The 14,705-nt window shown below is 46.5% G+C and overlaps 1 protein-coding gene across 8 annotated transcripts in view; it reads right to left on the reverse strand.

Moving 5' to 3' along the window:
• The window catches only part of LIMS1 (LIM zinc finger domain containing 1), a 93,896-nt gene that overhangs the window by 4,526 nt on the left and 74,665 nt on the right, over positions 1–14,705 (reverse strand). For 4 of the 8 annotated variants that reach the window (XM_047781295.1, XM_047781297.1, XM_047781293.1 and 1 more), the window contains exons 3-10: positions 7,190–7,256; positions 6,480–6,600; positions 5,935–6,084; positions 3,974–4,124; positions 3,471–3,563; positions 2,355–2,403; positions 435–510; positions 51–242 (exon numbers count right to left, since the gene is read on the reverse strand). In XM_047781295.1, the coding sequence (XP_047637251.1) occupies positions 95–242; positions 435–510; positions 2,355–2,403; positions 3,471–3,563; positions 3,974–4,124; positions 5,935–6,084; positions 6,480–6,600; positions 7,190–7,256 (855 nt within the window). In that variant the 3' untranslated portion in view covers positions 51–94. Of the gene's footprint in view, positions 1–49; positions 243–434; positions 511–2,354; positions 2,404–3,470; positions 3,564–3,973; positions 4,125–5,934; positions 6,085–6,479; positions 6,601–7,189; positions 7,257–14,705 lie in introns of those variants that run through there. The other 4 variants (XM_047781296.1, XM_047781294.1, XM_047781292.1 and 1 more) reach the window with 2 other exon arrangements.

Raw genomic sequence — 14,705 nt, forward strand, 5'->3', positions numbered from 1 at the left:
AAAAAAGCAAAAGACAAAAAAAGAACAAAAACATATTCCATAGGACTAACCAAAGAATAAAGTAGTGAAAATGATGACAGAGGGATAGAAAAGTTTACAAACAGACTGGCTTTTTCTTTTTCTGCTTGTCCTTATCCTTTGCTTCTCTCTCCCGTTTGGCAAGTCGCCTCTTAAATTCTTCTGGCATTTTCTCATAACAGTGTTTGCAGACCGGTTTTAGATCAATTTCAACAAACTTATCCCTTTGCGCAGGACAGAGAAGGAACAGAAGAAAATAGGAAACAATTAAAGGAAGAATCTTTGCTTTTAGAACCCATGAACAGAAAGAAGAAAGAAGGCATCAAATCATTTTTTTAAACGCTGTGAATATATTTTAAATGTCACCCCAAAGTTTCCAGTCCTGGGACTCACACTGGACCTAACCGGAGACTCACTTGAGTGTTAACTTGGTGTTGCAGGTGGAGCAGGCGAAGCAGCTCACGCACCAGGCCTTGTTGAGGGCAGAGACCACTAGGAGAGAGAAGCATCCGGTCATACATGGGATGGCAGGGGACCTTGGGTCACTCCCACGTCCCCTGGGGAGGCTGTTCTCACAGAAGTAACACATGCCTAAAAATCTCAGTGCGCTTAGCACTGCACCAGTCAACTATCTTTGCTTTTCTTTTTTTTTTTTTTTTTGGTCTTTTTAGGGCCACACCAATGGCACATAGAGGTTCCTAGGCCATGGGTCCAATTGGACCTGTAGCTGCCGGAGTACATCACAGCCATAGCAACGCCAGATCTGAGCCATGTCTGTGACCTACACATTTCACGGCAACACCAGATCCATAACCCATTGAGTGAGGCCAGGGATCGAACCTGCATCCTCATGGATGCTAGTCAGATTCGTTTCCACTAAGTCATGACAGGAACTCCAGCACCAGTCAGCTTTCTTTTTTTTTTTTGTCTTTTTTTGCTATTTCTTGGGCCGCTCCCGCGGCATATGGAGGTTCCCAGGCTAAGGGTCGAATCAGAGCTTTAGCCACAGGCCTACGCCAGAGCCACAGCAACTCGGGATCCAAGCCGCGTCTGCAACCTACACCACAGCTCACGGCAACACCGGATCCTTAACCCACTGAGCAAGGGCAGGGACCGAACCCGCAACCTCATGGTTCCTAGTCGGATTCGTTAACCACTGCGCCACGATGGGAACTCCAGCTTTCTTCATTTACTTACCAAGCCTACTCTTCCACATTATTGAAACACAGGAGTTCCCTGGTGGGTCAGCAGGTTAAGGATTCAGTGTTGTCACAGCTGTGGCTCAGGTTGCTGCTATGGTAAAGTTTCAGTCCTGGCCTGGGAACTTTCACATGTTGCAGGTCAAGCCAAAACAAATCTAAAAAAAACAAAAACAAAAAAAACCCAAATCCCCTCAAAATCCAGACACTGGCTTACTGTCTGGAGTCTTTCTTCCAAGCTGACACCAAGGTGGGAGCTACGAGTTACTTCCCAGGGCACTGAAGACTGCTTTCCTGAAGGAACCCTTCTGCCAATGCACATGGGCAGTGCTTTGCTTTTTATTTTTTAATTTTTTTTGTCTTTTTAGGGCTGCACCCTCGGCATATGGAAGTTCCCTGGGTAGGGGTCAAATCGGAGCTGTGGTTGCCAGCCTACACCACAGCCACAGCAACACCAGATCTGAGCTGCATCGCAACCTACACCACAGCTCAAGGCAACGCCAGGTCCTTAACCCACTGAGCAAGGTCAGGAATCGAACCTGCATCCTCATGGATGCTAATTGGGTTCATTAACCACTGAGCCACGACAGGAACTCCATGGGCAGTGCTTTGTAAAGTACTGCCTGAATCGGGCTCTCTGCCAAGAGCCCATGAAACTGGCTGGAAAAAGGAATGTTTAGAACTCTGCTGGGAAGTTTTTGGCAGAATTTGCTAGCGACCATCACAAACACAGCTGCTTCCTATCTGTCCCAGCCAAATCGGCCTCATCACCACAGTGGTGCATCCTGGCAGGGTCTACAGATGACTGCCAGGTGTCCACATGTGCAGAGTTCCAGTGACCTTTCCTAAATGCCCCTGATAAATACTGCTGTACGTAATCCCAGGGCTGGAACGAAGAGCTGACCCCAGGTTCGGCCACTCATGCGGTACCCATTCTGTGGCACTGGCTTCCAGTATTATCCAGAACGAGTAATAGGACCAACTCTTAGGATGTCACCGCAGTGCTGGAGGTTACTTGGGAAATATGCCAAAGAAAGATAAAAAGTAACTGATTACATTCCAAACAATCTTTAATTTTTACATGACCCCAGGGTTCTTGTATCAAAAAATAAAAATATAAAATCCCTACAGACTTACCGTCACCTTCTATAACACGATTGCAGTGGAAACAAACATCACCAAATAGCTGAGAAAAAAAACCAAAAACAGTAAAAAGTAGAGGTATGTTACAAGCAAGTATCAGAACACCAAACATTGTAATTTCAGTTCTTTGTACTACTTAAACAGTTGGCTGCCTAAACCCAGACTTTATCATTTCTAGAGAAAATCAGCAAAAGATCACTGACTAGATTTTTACTTCTTACAATGAAAATAATTTACTTTTCATTATGATCAAAAACAAACAAACAAAAGGCTCTGGAAATGTTCTGGATTTCAGGAGGCAAAGGAAACATGAAACCATACACCAATTCAGGTACTGGAGTGGGAAAAAAAAAAATGGAATAAGGACATTACTGGGCCAAGTGACAAAACTGGAATGAACAGATTAAAGTGATCTTACTGATAATGATGGTTACATTAGAGAGGTCCGTATTCCTGGGAAATACACATTGAAGTGTTTAGGGGTAAAGGACCTAATGAACTTATCGTTAAAGGCTTCAGAAAAAAATCTGAGTGTGTTTGTTTACATAGAGACATAAATTTGTATATGAATCATGCATTTACATAAGTGTGTGTCTTTGCAGAGAGCATGACATGCCGACGACGAAGCAAATCGTGAACTTGAGTAAAACAGGTGTAGGTAATCTCTGTATATATATATATTTTTTTGTCTTTTTGCCATTTCTTGGGCCACTGTCGAGGCATATGGAGGTTTCCAGGCCAGGGGTTGAATCGGAGCTGTAGCCACCGGCCTACGCCAGAGCCATAGCAACGCCAGATCCAAGCTGCGTCTGCAACCTACACCACAGCTCACAGCAACGCCGGATCCTTAACCCACTGAGCGAGGCCAGGGATCGAACCCACAATCTCATGGTTCCTAGTCGGATTCGTTAACCACTGAGCCACAACAGGAACTCCAATCTCTGTATTTTTATTTGACCACCTTTCTCTGAGTCTGAAATGATTTTCCAAATAAAAAGCTAAAAACAATCTTTATAGACCAATTCACACTTCCCACTAGCACTCCTTATAGCTGAAGTCCTGGAAAGCTCAGACTCACAAGTGTCCAAGCGCCAGCCAGCCCAGCCCTACCTGGTTATAGTGGGTTTCACAGTACGCCAGGCCCTTCCTCTCGTAGTGGCGATGTCCGAGAAATGGCTTTTCACACTTGGCACACACAAAATGCTGGAAGAAAGTGTGTTAGGTCATTTGCAGACTGCCCTCTTTTATTTTTGTAATGAAGCAAAACCCCAAAGCTAAAGTGGCTGCAGAAGAGACACATGAGAGGCCTGAAGTGGTCATGTGGCTCGGGCCACTGATGACCCTGCAGTGTGTCCAGTCTCCGTCCAGGTAGATGCCAACAGCACAGAGGTGAACACGCCAGAAGCATCTCTGGGTTGGGCCAGGACACCTGCTGGCTCAAGGACGTAGGGATCTGGGAACAAAGAGTGCTTCTGCATCATCCCGGTGAGGGCACAGAGCCGGGGAGGTTTACGTCCCCCGGCCTCCACAAAAAGCCCATACCTGCCCATTATCATCTCCCAACCTCACCAGCACCCCTGACCCGTGGGCGTGCAGGGGTTCCCGGGACCCACCTCCACGTGCCACTGCTTGCCCATGGCGTTCACCACGCGCCCTTCAATGGGCCGGCGGCAGGCGCCACAGATGGGCACCCCCATTTTGTCATGACACGGCAGGCAGTACAGCTCCCCCTTCAGCTCCCGGGCGTCCGCCGTCAGTTCCTTCCTGCCCACGAGAAGGAGACCAGCTGAATGACGTCACTGGAGGATGGCAGGCAGCCAGTGTGTGAAGGCTGCTCCAGAAGACCACCCCCGCACTCTCTCTGGTGCTCTGCTCCCTGCTGGAGGTGATCAGGGCAGCCTCATCGAGATCAGATTCCACTTGAAACCGCAACACCACACAATCAGGATAAAACATATGAATGAGCGGGACACGCACCATCGCACTGGCCCTAGTGAGCATTCCCTGGTCTGTTACCACATCGCAGTTGGTGCGTCTTCCTTAAAAAGCTTGGGGGGGGGGCAGGGGGAGGAGGGTGATGGGAGCACACAGACACACTGATAGTATCTCCCCAGGGGTTCGGAGGCTACTTCCACTTACTAACATTTACCAACCAGCTGCTAAGAATACTTATGCGTTAACAGAAAATACATAAATGAAAGCTTAAGTTTGCTGTCATTTTTCAGTTTCCTGGGTCAATAAACATTCAGCCAGAAAAGGCCCCAAGGCAAGATGAATTTCATCTGTTTTAAAAGATCTGATTTAAAAGGAGCAGTGCTAATGAGAGATGAACAGAGGGAGGACAGACAAGAAAACGAGGAACAGCAGAAGATGAACTCCCCAAAAGAAGCCGTCTGCCTTCACCTCGTCTCTCCCCCACCCCCGCCCGCCCCCTGCCCCGGGCAGAAACTCCACAAGGACTACAGTCAAGTATCTTTTCCATTAAATGTTTATACTGGGAGTTCCCGTGTGGCACAGTGGGTGAAGGATCTGGTGCTGCTGCAGCTGTGTCTCAGGTCATAGCTGTGTCTCAGATTTGATCTCTAGCCTGGGAATTTCCATATGCCATAGGTGTGGCTGAAAAAATAATTTTTAATACTCACAGCAAATTCCAAAACTCATAGCCTAACGACTTATGAGTTTTGGAAGGAAAAAATACTCCCTTTAGATGTAAATAGAGCAAAAATAAATAAACAGAATTTAATGCTCTAATTGTTAGAACTGTGAAAAGTTACATATGTACAAAAATAAGTCTCTTTAAAGTTTTTTGGGGGGGAGGTTATTCTATATGGATTTTTTTTTTCTTTTTCTATTCTTTTTTTTTTTTGTCTTTTTGCCTTTTCTAGGGCCTCTCCCACGGCTTATGGAGGTTCTCAGGCTGGGGTCTAATCGGAGCTGTAGCCGCTGGCCTACACCACAGTCACAGCAACGCAGGATCCAAGCATCTGTAATCTACACCACAGTTCATGGCAACGCCGGATCATTAACCCACTGAGCAAGGCCAGGGATCGAACCCACGACCTCATGGTTCCCAGTTGGATTCCTTAACCGCTGAGCCATGATGGGAACTCCGTGGATTTTTCTTCTTTTCTGGGCACATGGAGTTTCTAGGCAGGGATCAGATCCCAGCCACAGTTGTGACCTACACTGCAGGGGTGGCATCTCCTGATCCTTAACTCACTGTGCCGGGCTGGGATTGAACCCACGTCCCAATGGTGCAGAGACACTGCCAATCCCGTTGTGCCACAGCAGGAACTCCTGGATATTTTATTTAATATGAACTATTTAAACTCCTGGATATTTTATTTAATATGAGCACATGTCTATGTGTATACACACACACACACTCTCAAATTTGGGAACATGTTACCTGGTGAAACTGAATGACAGGTATGTCATAATCTTTCTATTATTCTCTTGACTTTTTACAGGGTTAAAAATTTCCAGATTAAAAGTTGGAACAGAACCAATCTGGTTGCCAGAGAAATCCCTTCTCCCCACCAATTGTACAATAATACAGGAGGAACTCAGGTACCCGCAGTTGGCGCAGTTGAAGTGGTCTGGGTGGTAGGGGTCGTTCTTGAATATCAGAGGCTGCTCGTCAATGATGGCATGACACTTCTGGCAGATGTATTTCCCAAGGCCTCGGGCTTTCTCACGGTTGTGACAGGGGCGACACAGATGCCTAAACAGGCAGAGCCAAAACTTTTTTAGAAATTTAAAATTTCTAAATTTAAATTTGACAGCTAAGTTTCTCCCTAATAATTAAAAAAGTTCCCTATATCTCTGAAAAAAAATTAAAGAAACCATTTCTTTAAATCATTGCTGTGCTTATTAAAAGGGCAGAATCAAACCCTCATTTTTCATGAAGAGGTATCTATTCCAACATAGATGATGGGATGATCTTTAAGAAACTCCCTCTGGCACCTGTGCCCCACTGCCCCGAAAGCCCCTGCCTCTTCCCAGGCCCAGAACCGGCTCTGACTCAGCAGCCCAGGGTAGTGGTGGGACAGCAGGCGCTGACCCAGGGGGCTCTGCCCACTCACGACCAGCGGTGTTGGGGCGTCATTGGTCTCCTACCTGCCAGCGTTCTTGACAAACCCGATGTCGGCCAGGACCTCCTGGCAGAGGTCGCAGCGGAAGCACTCGGGATGCCAGCTGTTGTTCATGGCTTTGATGACGCGGCCGATGATGAATTCACCTGCCGGGAGAAGGCGTGGCTGTAGCCAAGGGAGAACCTGGTGCCGCTGCAGGGAGCCTTAGCCAAAGGGTTTCCTTCCTCTGAGCCCAGGTCTTTGATTCCTTAGCTCTATTTTCAGGCTGTCTCAGCACAGCTCCTCATGGGCTCCCCCGCCCCTCCCCCAAGGAGGCACTGGGCTCCCCCTCTGCTGGGTGCCTTTGGGTTACTCCTGCTCATCTACCCAGAAAACAGGAAATTCGCAGCACGCATTCTTGTGACACCTACTTAATTGCTTCTTTCCTTCAACCCCAGCAACATTCCACTCTTGCCATGGGACACACAGCCTCCGCCACTCCCCAGCACCCGAAGCCCCTGCAGATGGTGCTCTGGCCACCCAAAAGCCATGGCACAGAAGTCCAGCTGGTTCTGGCCACCTTCCCCTGGAGGGCCTCAGAGCTCACCTCTGCTCCAGACTGTTCACAGTCAGGAAGGGAAGGGGAACAGTAAGTTCCTAACAGCTCCGTGTTCGTCAGCAGAACGAGAACCCAGGTAGAGTGTGAAATCCTGAAGGACACTTACTTTTCGCTGTGCACCTAGCAGCGAGACTTACCACACTGATGACAGCAGGGAGCAAAGAGCATCTGAAAATCATGTTCACAGTACTTCCTTCCTTCAAACTGAAACAGAGAGTACCGCCGACTTGGAAAGAGCCAACACTCCGAGGATGAGCGTGAGTACTACTCTACAGAGACCGAGGGGCTGATGCTTCTGAACTGGGGCTCTCCCCATCCTGGGATTCCTCAGGGCAGACACACCTTCGTGCCTTTCACACACCCACGTGTGGGTGTCCAGAACCACACTCTGCCCCCAAGGAAGGGTGAGTCCATCCCCTGTCCCCTGCCCCCAAGTCCCTGACTTCCCTGTGGTTCAGCTGTCTCTCTACCTTCAGGAATTTCACCCCTCCCTGGAAGATGTGCACATACATACAAACCCCTTTCTGTGTTAAAAAATATTTACAAACAGTAAGCACTCTAGCAGATTTTAAATGTAAGTATTTTAAAACAGCCACAACCCATTTAAAAATTATTCTTGGGGAGTTCTCTTTATGGCTCAGTGGTTGATGAACCTGACTAACTAGGATCCATGAGGATGTGGGTTCAATCCCTAGCCTCACTCAGTGGGTTAAGGATCCGGCATTGCTGTGAGCCGTGGTGTAGGTTGCAGACACAGCTCAGTGCCCGGCACTGCCGTGGCTGGCAGCGGTAGCTCCAGTTTGACCGCTAGCCTCAGAACTTCCATATGCCACAGGTGTGGCCCTAAAAAAAGAAAAAAAAAATTATTGGGAGTTTTCTGGTGGTTCAGTGGGTTAAGGACCAGTGTTGTCACTGTAGCAGCTTAGGTCACTGTTGTGATGCAGGTTCAGTCCCTAGCTTGGGAACCTCTATGTGCCACAGGAACAGGCTACACATACACATACACATATATGCAAACACACACATATGCTTCTCTTACAGGTGGAAAATTTAGCCTTTATTTCTCCCCTTGACTGTTTTTATTTCATTCCCCTGAGAGTTTATGCTACTACAGTATTTTTTTTACTTTATTTTTTTTATTTAATGATTTTTATTTTTATTTTTTCCATTACAGCTGGTTTACAGTGTTATATCCCAGTGCTGTACAGCAGGATCTCATTGCTTATTCACTCCAAATGCAATAGTCTGCATCTACTAACCCCAACTCCCAGTCCATCCCACTCCCTCCCCCACTACTACAATACTTTTTAACATCTTTAACTGATCATCATCCTACCATGCTTCTCTGCAATTAAAATGTATAGTGCAAATTAAAAAATTTATTTGTTTTTGGTCTTTTTAGGGCCATACCTGTGGCATATGGAGGTTCCCAGGCTAGGGGTCCAGTCAGAGCTGCAGGCACTGGTCTACACCACAGCAACAGCAACATGGCATCTGAGCTGCATCTGCAACCTACACCACAGCTCGTGGCAACACTTGATCCTTAACCCACTGAGGGAGGCCAGGGATTGAAACCACATCCTCATGGATGCCACTTGGTTTCGCTAACCACTGAGCCACGACGGGAACTCCTGTTTAACTTTCTGAATCCATAACGCCTTAAAAGTTAACATTCTTTTTCTTCTGGATTAAGTTATTACAATGATGACTTGTACACAAATGATCAAAACATAAATGCTACAAATGTTAAATTGTACTGACTAACTGCTACAAGGGAAACGTATCTTAAGTGATAGGCAGGACCACTCTTTACCCTCATAATTTTTTCATGCATCCACAGAGAAGGAGGACTCACCACTGGAAGGGTCAGGGTGCAACATTAATTCTAAATTTAATTGCTATTTTTGGGGGGTTGCTTGTACCCCAAATCACATAAATAAATCATGAGAATTATATAATGTTTCCCTTCAGATCTTTGAGCTCCTTACAAGTTTTATGTTAAAAAGTCACCTAAGGAGTTCTCTTCGTGGCTCAGTAGAAACAAATCTGATTAGCGTTCATGAGAATGCAGGTTCGATCACTGGCCTCGATCAGTGGGTTAAGGATCCAGCGTTGCTGTGAGCTGTGGTGTAGGTCGCAGATGCAGCTCAGATCCCAAGTGGCTGTGGCTGTGGCTGTCGTGTAGGTTAGCGGCTATGGTTTTGGTTTGACCCCTAGGCTGGGAACTTCCATGTGCTGTGGGTGCAGCCCTTAAAAAAAAAAAAAAAAATCACATAATGTTTATCAAAATCTATTTTAAATGAGGTACCAGTTGTCAATTCAATTTCCTCAAACTATGGAAATCAGCTGGAGGTATAGCTCATTCAATTTACTGAACCAAGAAAAGCAGATTTACCCTGTGCCAGGAAAAGTCTTACTTCATTTTTAAACTCAAATGAGTTCTGATACACTTGACGAATCCATTATTAAAAGTTACAAACAGAAGATAATAACTCAGTATGCTGTACTTAGTATTCTATCACAGCACAGTGTAATGTGCAGCCTGACACAGAGGTTCTTATAAGTGAGATATATTCCTCTACTGAGTGTATACTATGTACATGCACAGAAATCTGATACTGAGCTGCTAGCAGTAACTTTAAAAAGAAAATATAAAGATGCAGAAATAACCCCATTAAATTAGTTAGAAATGACTGCTTTTTACCTGCCTCCAGTCTTGGCAAGGGAGGAAGAAAACTCAGAACTATCTCAACTGGTCATTAAGTGAGAGGCTGGTTAAGAATAACAGGCCTCCTAACACCTTCAGAAGGAAAGGAGTGCTTTGTGGAGCATGTGTGCATGTGTGCAACGGGTTGAATTTATTAGTTTTTAAAATCAGTATTTTTTTTTTTTAATGGAAATAACTTGACCAGAAATCTGTCTCAAAATTTTGAGACCCATTAAAACAAAGTTTAAGGAGTTCCCATCGTGGCTCAGCAGAAACAAACCCGACTAGTATCCCCCAGGATGAGGGTCTGATCCCTGGCCTCGCTTAGTGGGTTAAGATCCAGTGTTGCTATGGATGTGGTGTAGGCCGGCAGCTGTAGCTCCAATTCGACCCCTAGCCTAGGAACCTCCATGTGCTGTGGGTGTGGCCCTAAAAAAGGACCAAAAAAAACCCCCCAAAGTTTAATGAGAAAAATAAAAGAAATGATCAGCAACTACTCTGTATTTAACAAAAAGAGAAAGACATATATTACTTAAAAAAATAAATCAAAAGGAGGACTGGCAGTTAGCACATGTATTTGTTACCAGAAAGTGAAAAAATGAGGGTTGGTTGTGATTTAAACAAGTCTTTTTTTTTTTTTTTGTCTTTTGTTGTTGTTATTGTTGTTGCTATTTCTTGGGCTACTCCCGCGGCATATGGAGGTTCCCAGGCTAGGGGTCGAATCGGAGCTGTAGCCACTGGCCTACGCCAGAGCCACAGCAACGCGGGATCCGAGCCGCGTCTGCAACCTACACCACAGCTCACGGCAACGCCGGATCGTTAACCCACTGAGCAAGGGCAGGGACCGAACCCGCAACCTCATGGTTCCTAGTCGGATTCGTTAACCACTGCGCCACGACGGGAACTCCTAAGCAAGTCTTTAAAGCTGTGATTCTAATGGGCAGCACGTGGAGGTAATAAGCGGGGATGCAGCCTGGTGGGGACCCGGACCCACCCCAGACACAGGCTCCTCACGTCTCAGGGCCTGTGAGCCTCACAGCACACACTCACCCTCTCTCTATGGCTCTCTCTGCCTTAAAAGGATGAGTCCCTTTGAAATTAGGGGACGAAGAGGCAGAGTCCTAAAGGACACTTCACATTCCCAACCCTGCCATATACCTGCGTACAGAGCAAACACACAGCTCCCAAGCCAGGCTCCACCCTTAGCAGTAAAATACAGAAGCCAGGAAAGATGGGAAGCCTAAGGTTTAGGGACCCTGACAAATCCATTTTGGTTGGTGTCCTATAGGAATTTGTCACAGTAAAATTTGAGATTTTTTTTTTTTTTTAATCAAGTGGGAGGAGTAGGCGCTGTTGTGAATAAAAAACATGATCAGGCAAATCGAATTGAAGGAGAAGAATCCCTGAAAGCAAACCCTGAGGGTTCGGAAACAGGTTCCCTGGAAACCACCCACACAGCAACCAGGAAGGCTTCTTCAAGGGGACACTACCTCTTCTCTAAGTGTGCAGAGATGAGCAAACACGCGAACCCCTGGGAAGGGCCGGAAGCCGATGCAAATAAAACTCTGGGATGTACAGTGAAAAAAAATCAGAAATCAGGAAGCTGGAAGAATCAAACTCCCAGGAATACTGCTAGTACATGCTACAAACCTGAAACTGGGTTAACACAGAATAAGCCTGTAGAGTAAAAGATGTTAACACACTGAATCAGCAGTGTTTAACAAGAGGCCGAAGAAGCCGGGACCTATCAGCTGCAGGACGAGTGGTTCAGGGGACTCCAGCCAAGAACAGCCCTTCTTCATCTTCTTCTTTTTTTTTTTTTTTTGGATGTGCCCTCAGCATGTGGAAGAGTTCCTGGGCCAGAGATTGAATCCATACCACAGTAGCGACCAGAACTGCTGTAGTGACAAGGCAGGATCCTTAATCTACTGAGCCACCAGGGAACTCCTAGGAGTTTTAAGTTTTGTTTTGCATTTTGTGAAGATCCTTTTGGGGGAAAAACAGAATTTTGCTGCTTTAAAGAAAGCTCAGAATCAGAGGCTCAGCAGATGGATTCATTTCCAGGCATGTGCAGACATGGTCTGAGCAGGGGGCCAGCAGTGGGCCTGTTTCCTCCCACTTATCTCCCCCAAGGCTGCAGCCTTCCTGAGTCATTACCATCCCCTGTTAGAGGAAATGAGGGACGAAACCTCTTTGTAAAGTGTCTTTCCACTAAATCATTCCCCATCAATTGGTCTTTCCTGTTTCACATTTGTGATGGAAAAAAGGCCACACTAGGGAAATTCAAACTAAGGAGAGAGAAAGAAAGGTGAGGTGTGACCAAAGCCCTGGCCCAAGTCTGGCCAGAGCAGAGTTGGAGAAGGTTGCCAGACACGGCCTCAGTCCCAGTCAATTCACTCTGGAACCGTTGGCTCCGCTTTATTTCACAAAGAGTGTTCTTTGGGGAAAAATTAAGATAATCCTTTTACTGGCGAAAACCCCAGATGTCACAAGGTCGGATTTAGGAGGCAGTGCAGTGGCTACGCAGTCAGGGTTGGGGCTGCATGTGAATGGGTTTCTCCCTAGAAATGGCATCTAATCCTCCTCATGCCACCGTGACTGGCCATTTTACAAATACTTCTGGGAGATCCCTGGTTAAGGATCTGGCACTGTCACTGCTGTGGTGCAGGTTAGATCCCAGGCCCAGGAATGGATTCCACATGCCTTGGGTGCAGCCAAAACCAAAAAACGAAAAAACTTCTTCACAGGTATTGGAGGTTGTGGAGATACCGATAACAGATATCTGAAGACAGATCTGTTTGAAAACAACCACAATGCCGAATTTCAAGTCCCTAATCACACATAACCACGCACTCACATAATCTCTAGACTTTCTGAAAATGATGAAAAGAATCACCAAAGCTGTCCAATCCTACTTAAATCCCTCTGAAAACTGTACTTGGGTTGGAACCAGCACACAGCCTGTCACTTACAGCAGGCCACATCGCAGGTGCTTTCGTGGGTACTTGCTGAGCAAGTGAATAGACAGCAGGGATAGCTGTATCCAGGAGCATGTGCCCTAGCAGGCTCACAGACATTGTCCTAGGGAACCACTCCAGATCACTGCAATGGAGCTAACCCGGTGGAAGAGAACACGCCTGTCTTCGCTGCCCCCACACCAGCTAACTGACTGGCCTCCTCACGGCAGATGTAAACCAGGAATAACAGAGTGACTTTTATAATCATTTAGACTTAAAAGTTATTTAAATTAAACGGCAGAAATAGAATATTTGAAAAGAGAAAAACGAATTTCAATTTGGGGACCGGTTCTAATTACAACAAGAAAATATGTCTTGGCTTCTGCTAAATAAGGATGATACTTTATTAAACAGCTGAGCAATGAACTACCCGAGAATCGTATGTAAGTACACCCTGCCTTACTGCACTTGGCAGACATGTGTTTTTTACAAACTGAAGGTTTGTGGCAACCCTGCTTCGGGAAAGTCTGTTGGTGCCATTTTTCCAGCAGCATTATTTTTAATTAAGGTGTGCATGTAGTTCATTAGATATAATGCTACTGTATACTTAACAGACTACACTAAATGGACATGTAGTGTACATATAGTATATTCCATACAGTGTAGTCTATTAAGTATACACTTTCATGTGCACCAGGAAACCAAAAAACCCATGTGTAGTGGCATAACCTTATAAATCAACTATACTCCAAGGAAACAAAAAACGAACCCTTGTGTGACTGGCTTTACGGCGATATTTGCTTTACTGGGTGGTTTGGACCCAAACCCACCCCATCTCCAAGGCCTGCCTGTACCTATCTCCCTGTGACAACTTATACAAAAAGGTGTATGCTTTCTCTAAGGTCTTTCTTTTTTCCTTTTAGGGCCACACCTTTGGCATATGGTGGTTCCTAGGCTAGGGGTCGAAGTGGAGCTACAGCTGCCAGCCTACACCACAACTCACAGCAACACTGGATCCTTAGCCCACTGAGTAAGGTCTTAAGCTGCGGAGACGCTATGGGAACTCCCAGGGTCTTTAAGCGAGTTCTTCCTATAAAGACTTTCTAATTAGATTTATGGCACAAGCGTCAACTCTGGCTGCAGATTCTTAGAGACGGACCATGAGAAGGTCCTGTTTTGTGCAGGGCTCTGTGTCCAGTCTGGGGAACAAGCCCACTTACAACCGCTGCAGTGAAGTTCATTACCTACGTGAAGGGACGTTAATGCAGTAGGTCTCAGCCGAGGGTGATTATGCTCCCCAGGGGGGATTTCTGGTTGTCACAAATGGGCATCTAGAGACTGGGGATATTTTTCAATACCCAACAAATGCTCAAGGTGCCCCCAACAAAGCTCCAAGCATCAGGAGAGCTGAGGACTCGGGGCCCTGGCATGGCACGTGCAGCAGCGCCCATGTGGCAGGGAGAGGCCCACTAGTGGGTACAGCTCTGCTGCCCGCCCAGGTCCAAACCCACATCCTGACATGGGGGCTTTTCCCCCGTTAAAGAAAACCAAAATACAGAAAAGTTCAGTCCCTACACCAAAGCCAGGGGAGGCTGGGTTCCAGTCCAAGCCAGGGGAGGCTGGGTTCCAAGGCTGTGAGACCCCAAATCTGTGCTTCTCCCTCCATGACCACAACCTCTCTCAGGTGCAGCAACAGAGAACGAGGCCAGAAACCCTCGACTGGGCATGGGCTCCATCAGATGTTAAAAATCACGGCCAAAGACAACCCTGCTTCCCATCAGCCATGGCCTCTCTGACCAACTGCCCTCAGGTGGCCAGCTGGCCCCAAGTCCAGATGCTGCTGTGCAATATTATTGCCCGAAAGTGGCCGGTGAACACACAATGTGGGAAAAAGGAAGTGACAGAGGGAACAGTGGGCCATGGAAATAAGAAAAAACATTTGAAAATAGAGCCTGGAGACAGGCTTTCTCTCTTGTTCCTCTGAAATCT

Source organism: Phacochoerus africanus, chromosome 5 (genome assembly GCF_016906955.1).
Source record: "Phacochoerus africanus isolate WHEZ1 chromosome 5, ROS_Pafr_v1, whole genome shotgun sequence".
NCBI classification, from domain to species: Eukaryota; Metazoa; Chordata; class Mammalia; order Artiodactyla; family Suidae; genus Phacochoerus; species Phacochoerus africanus.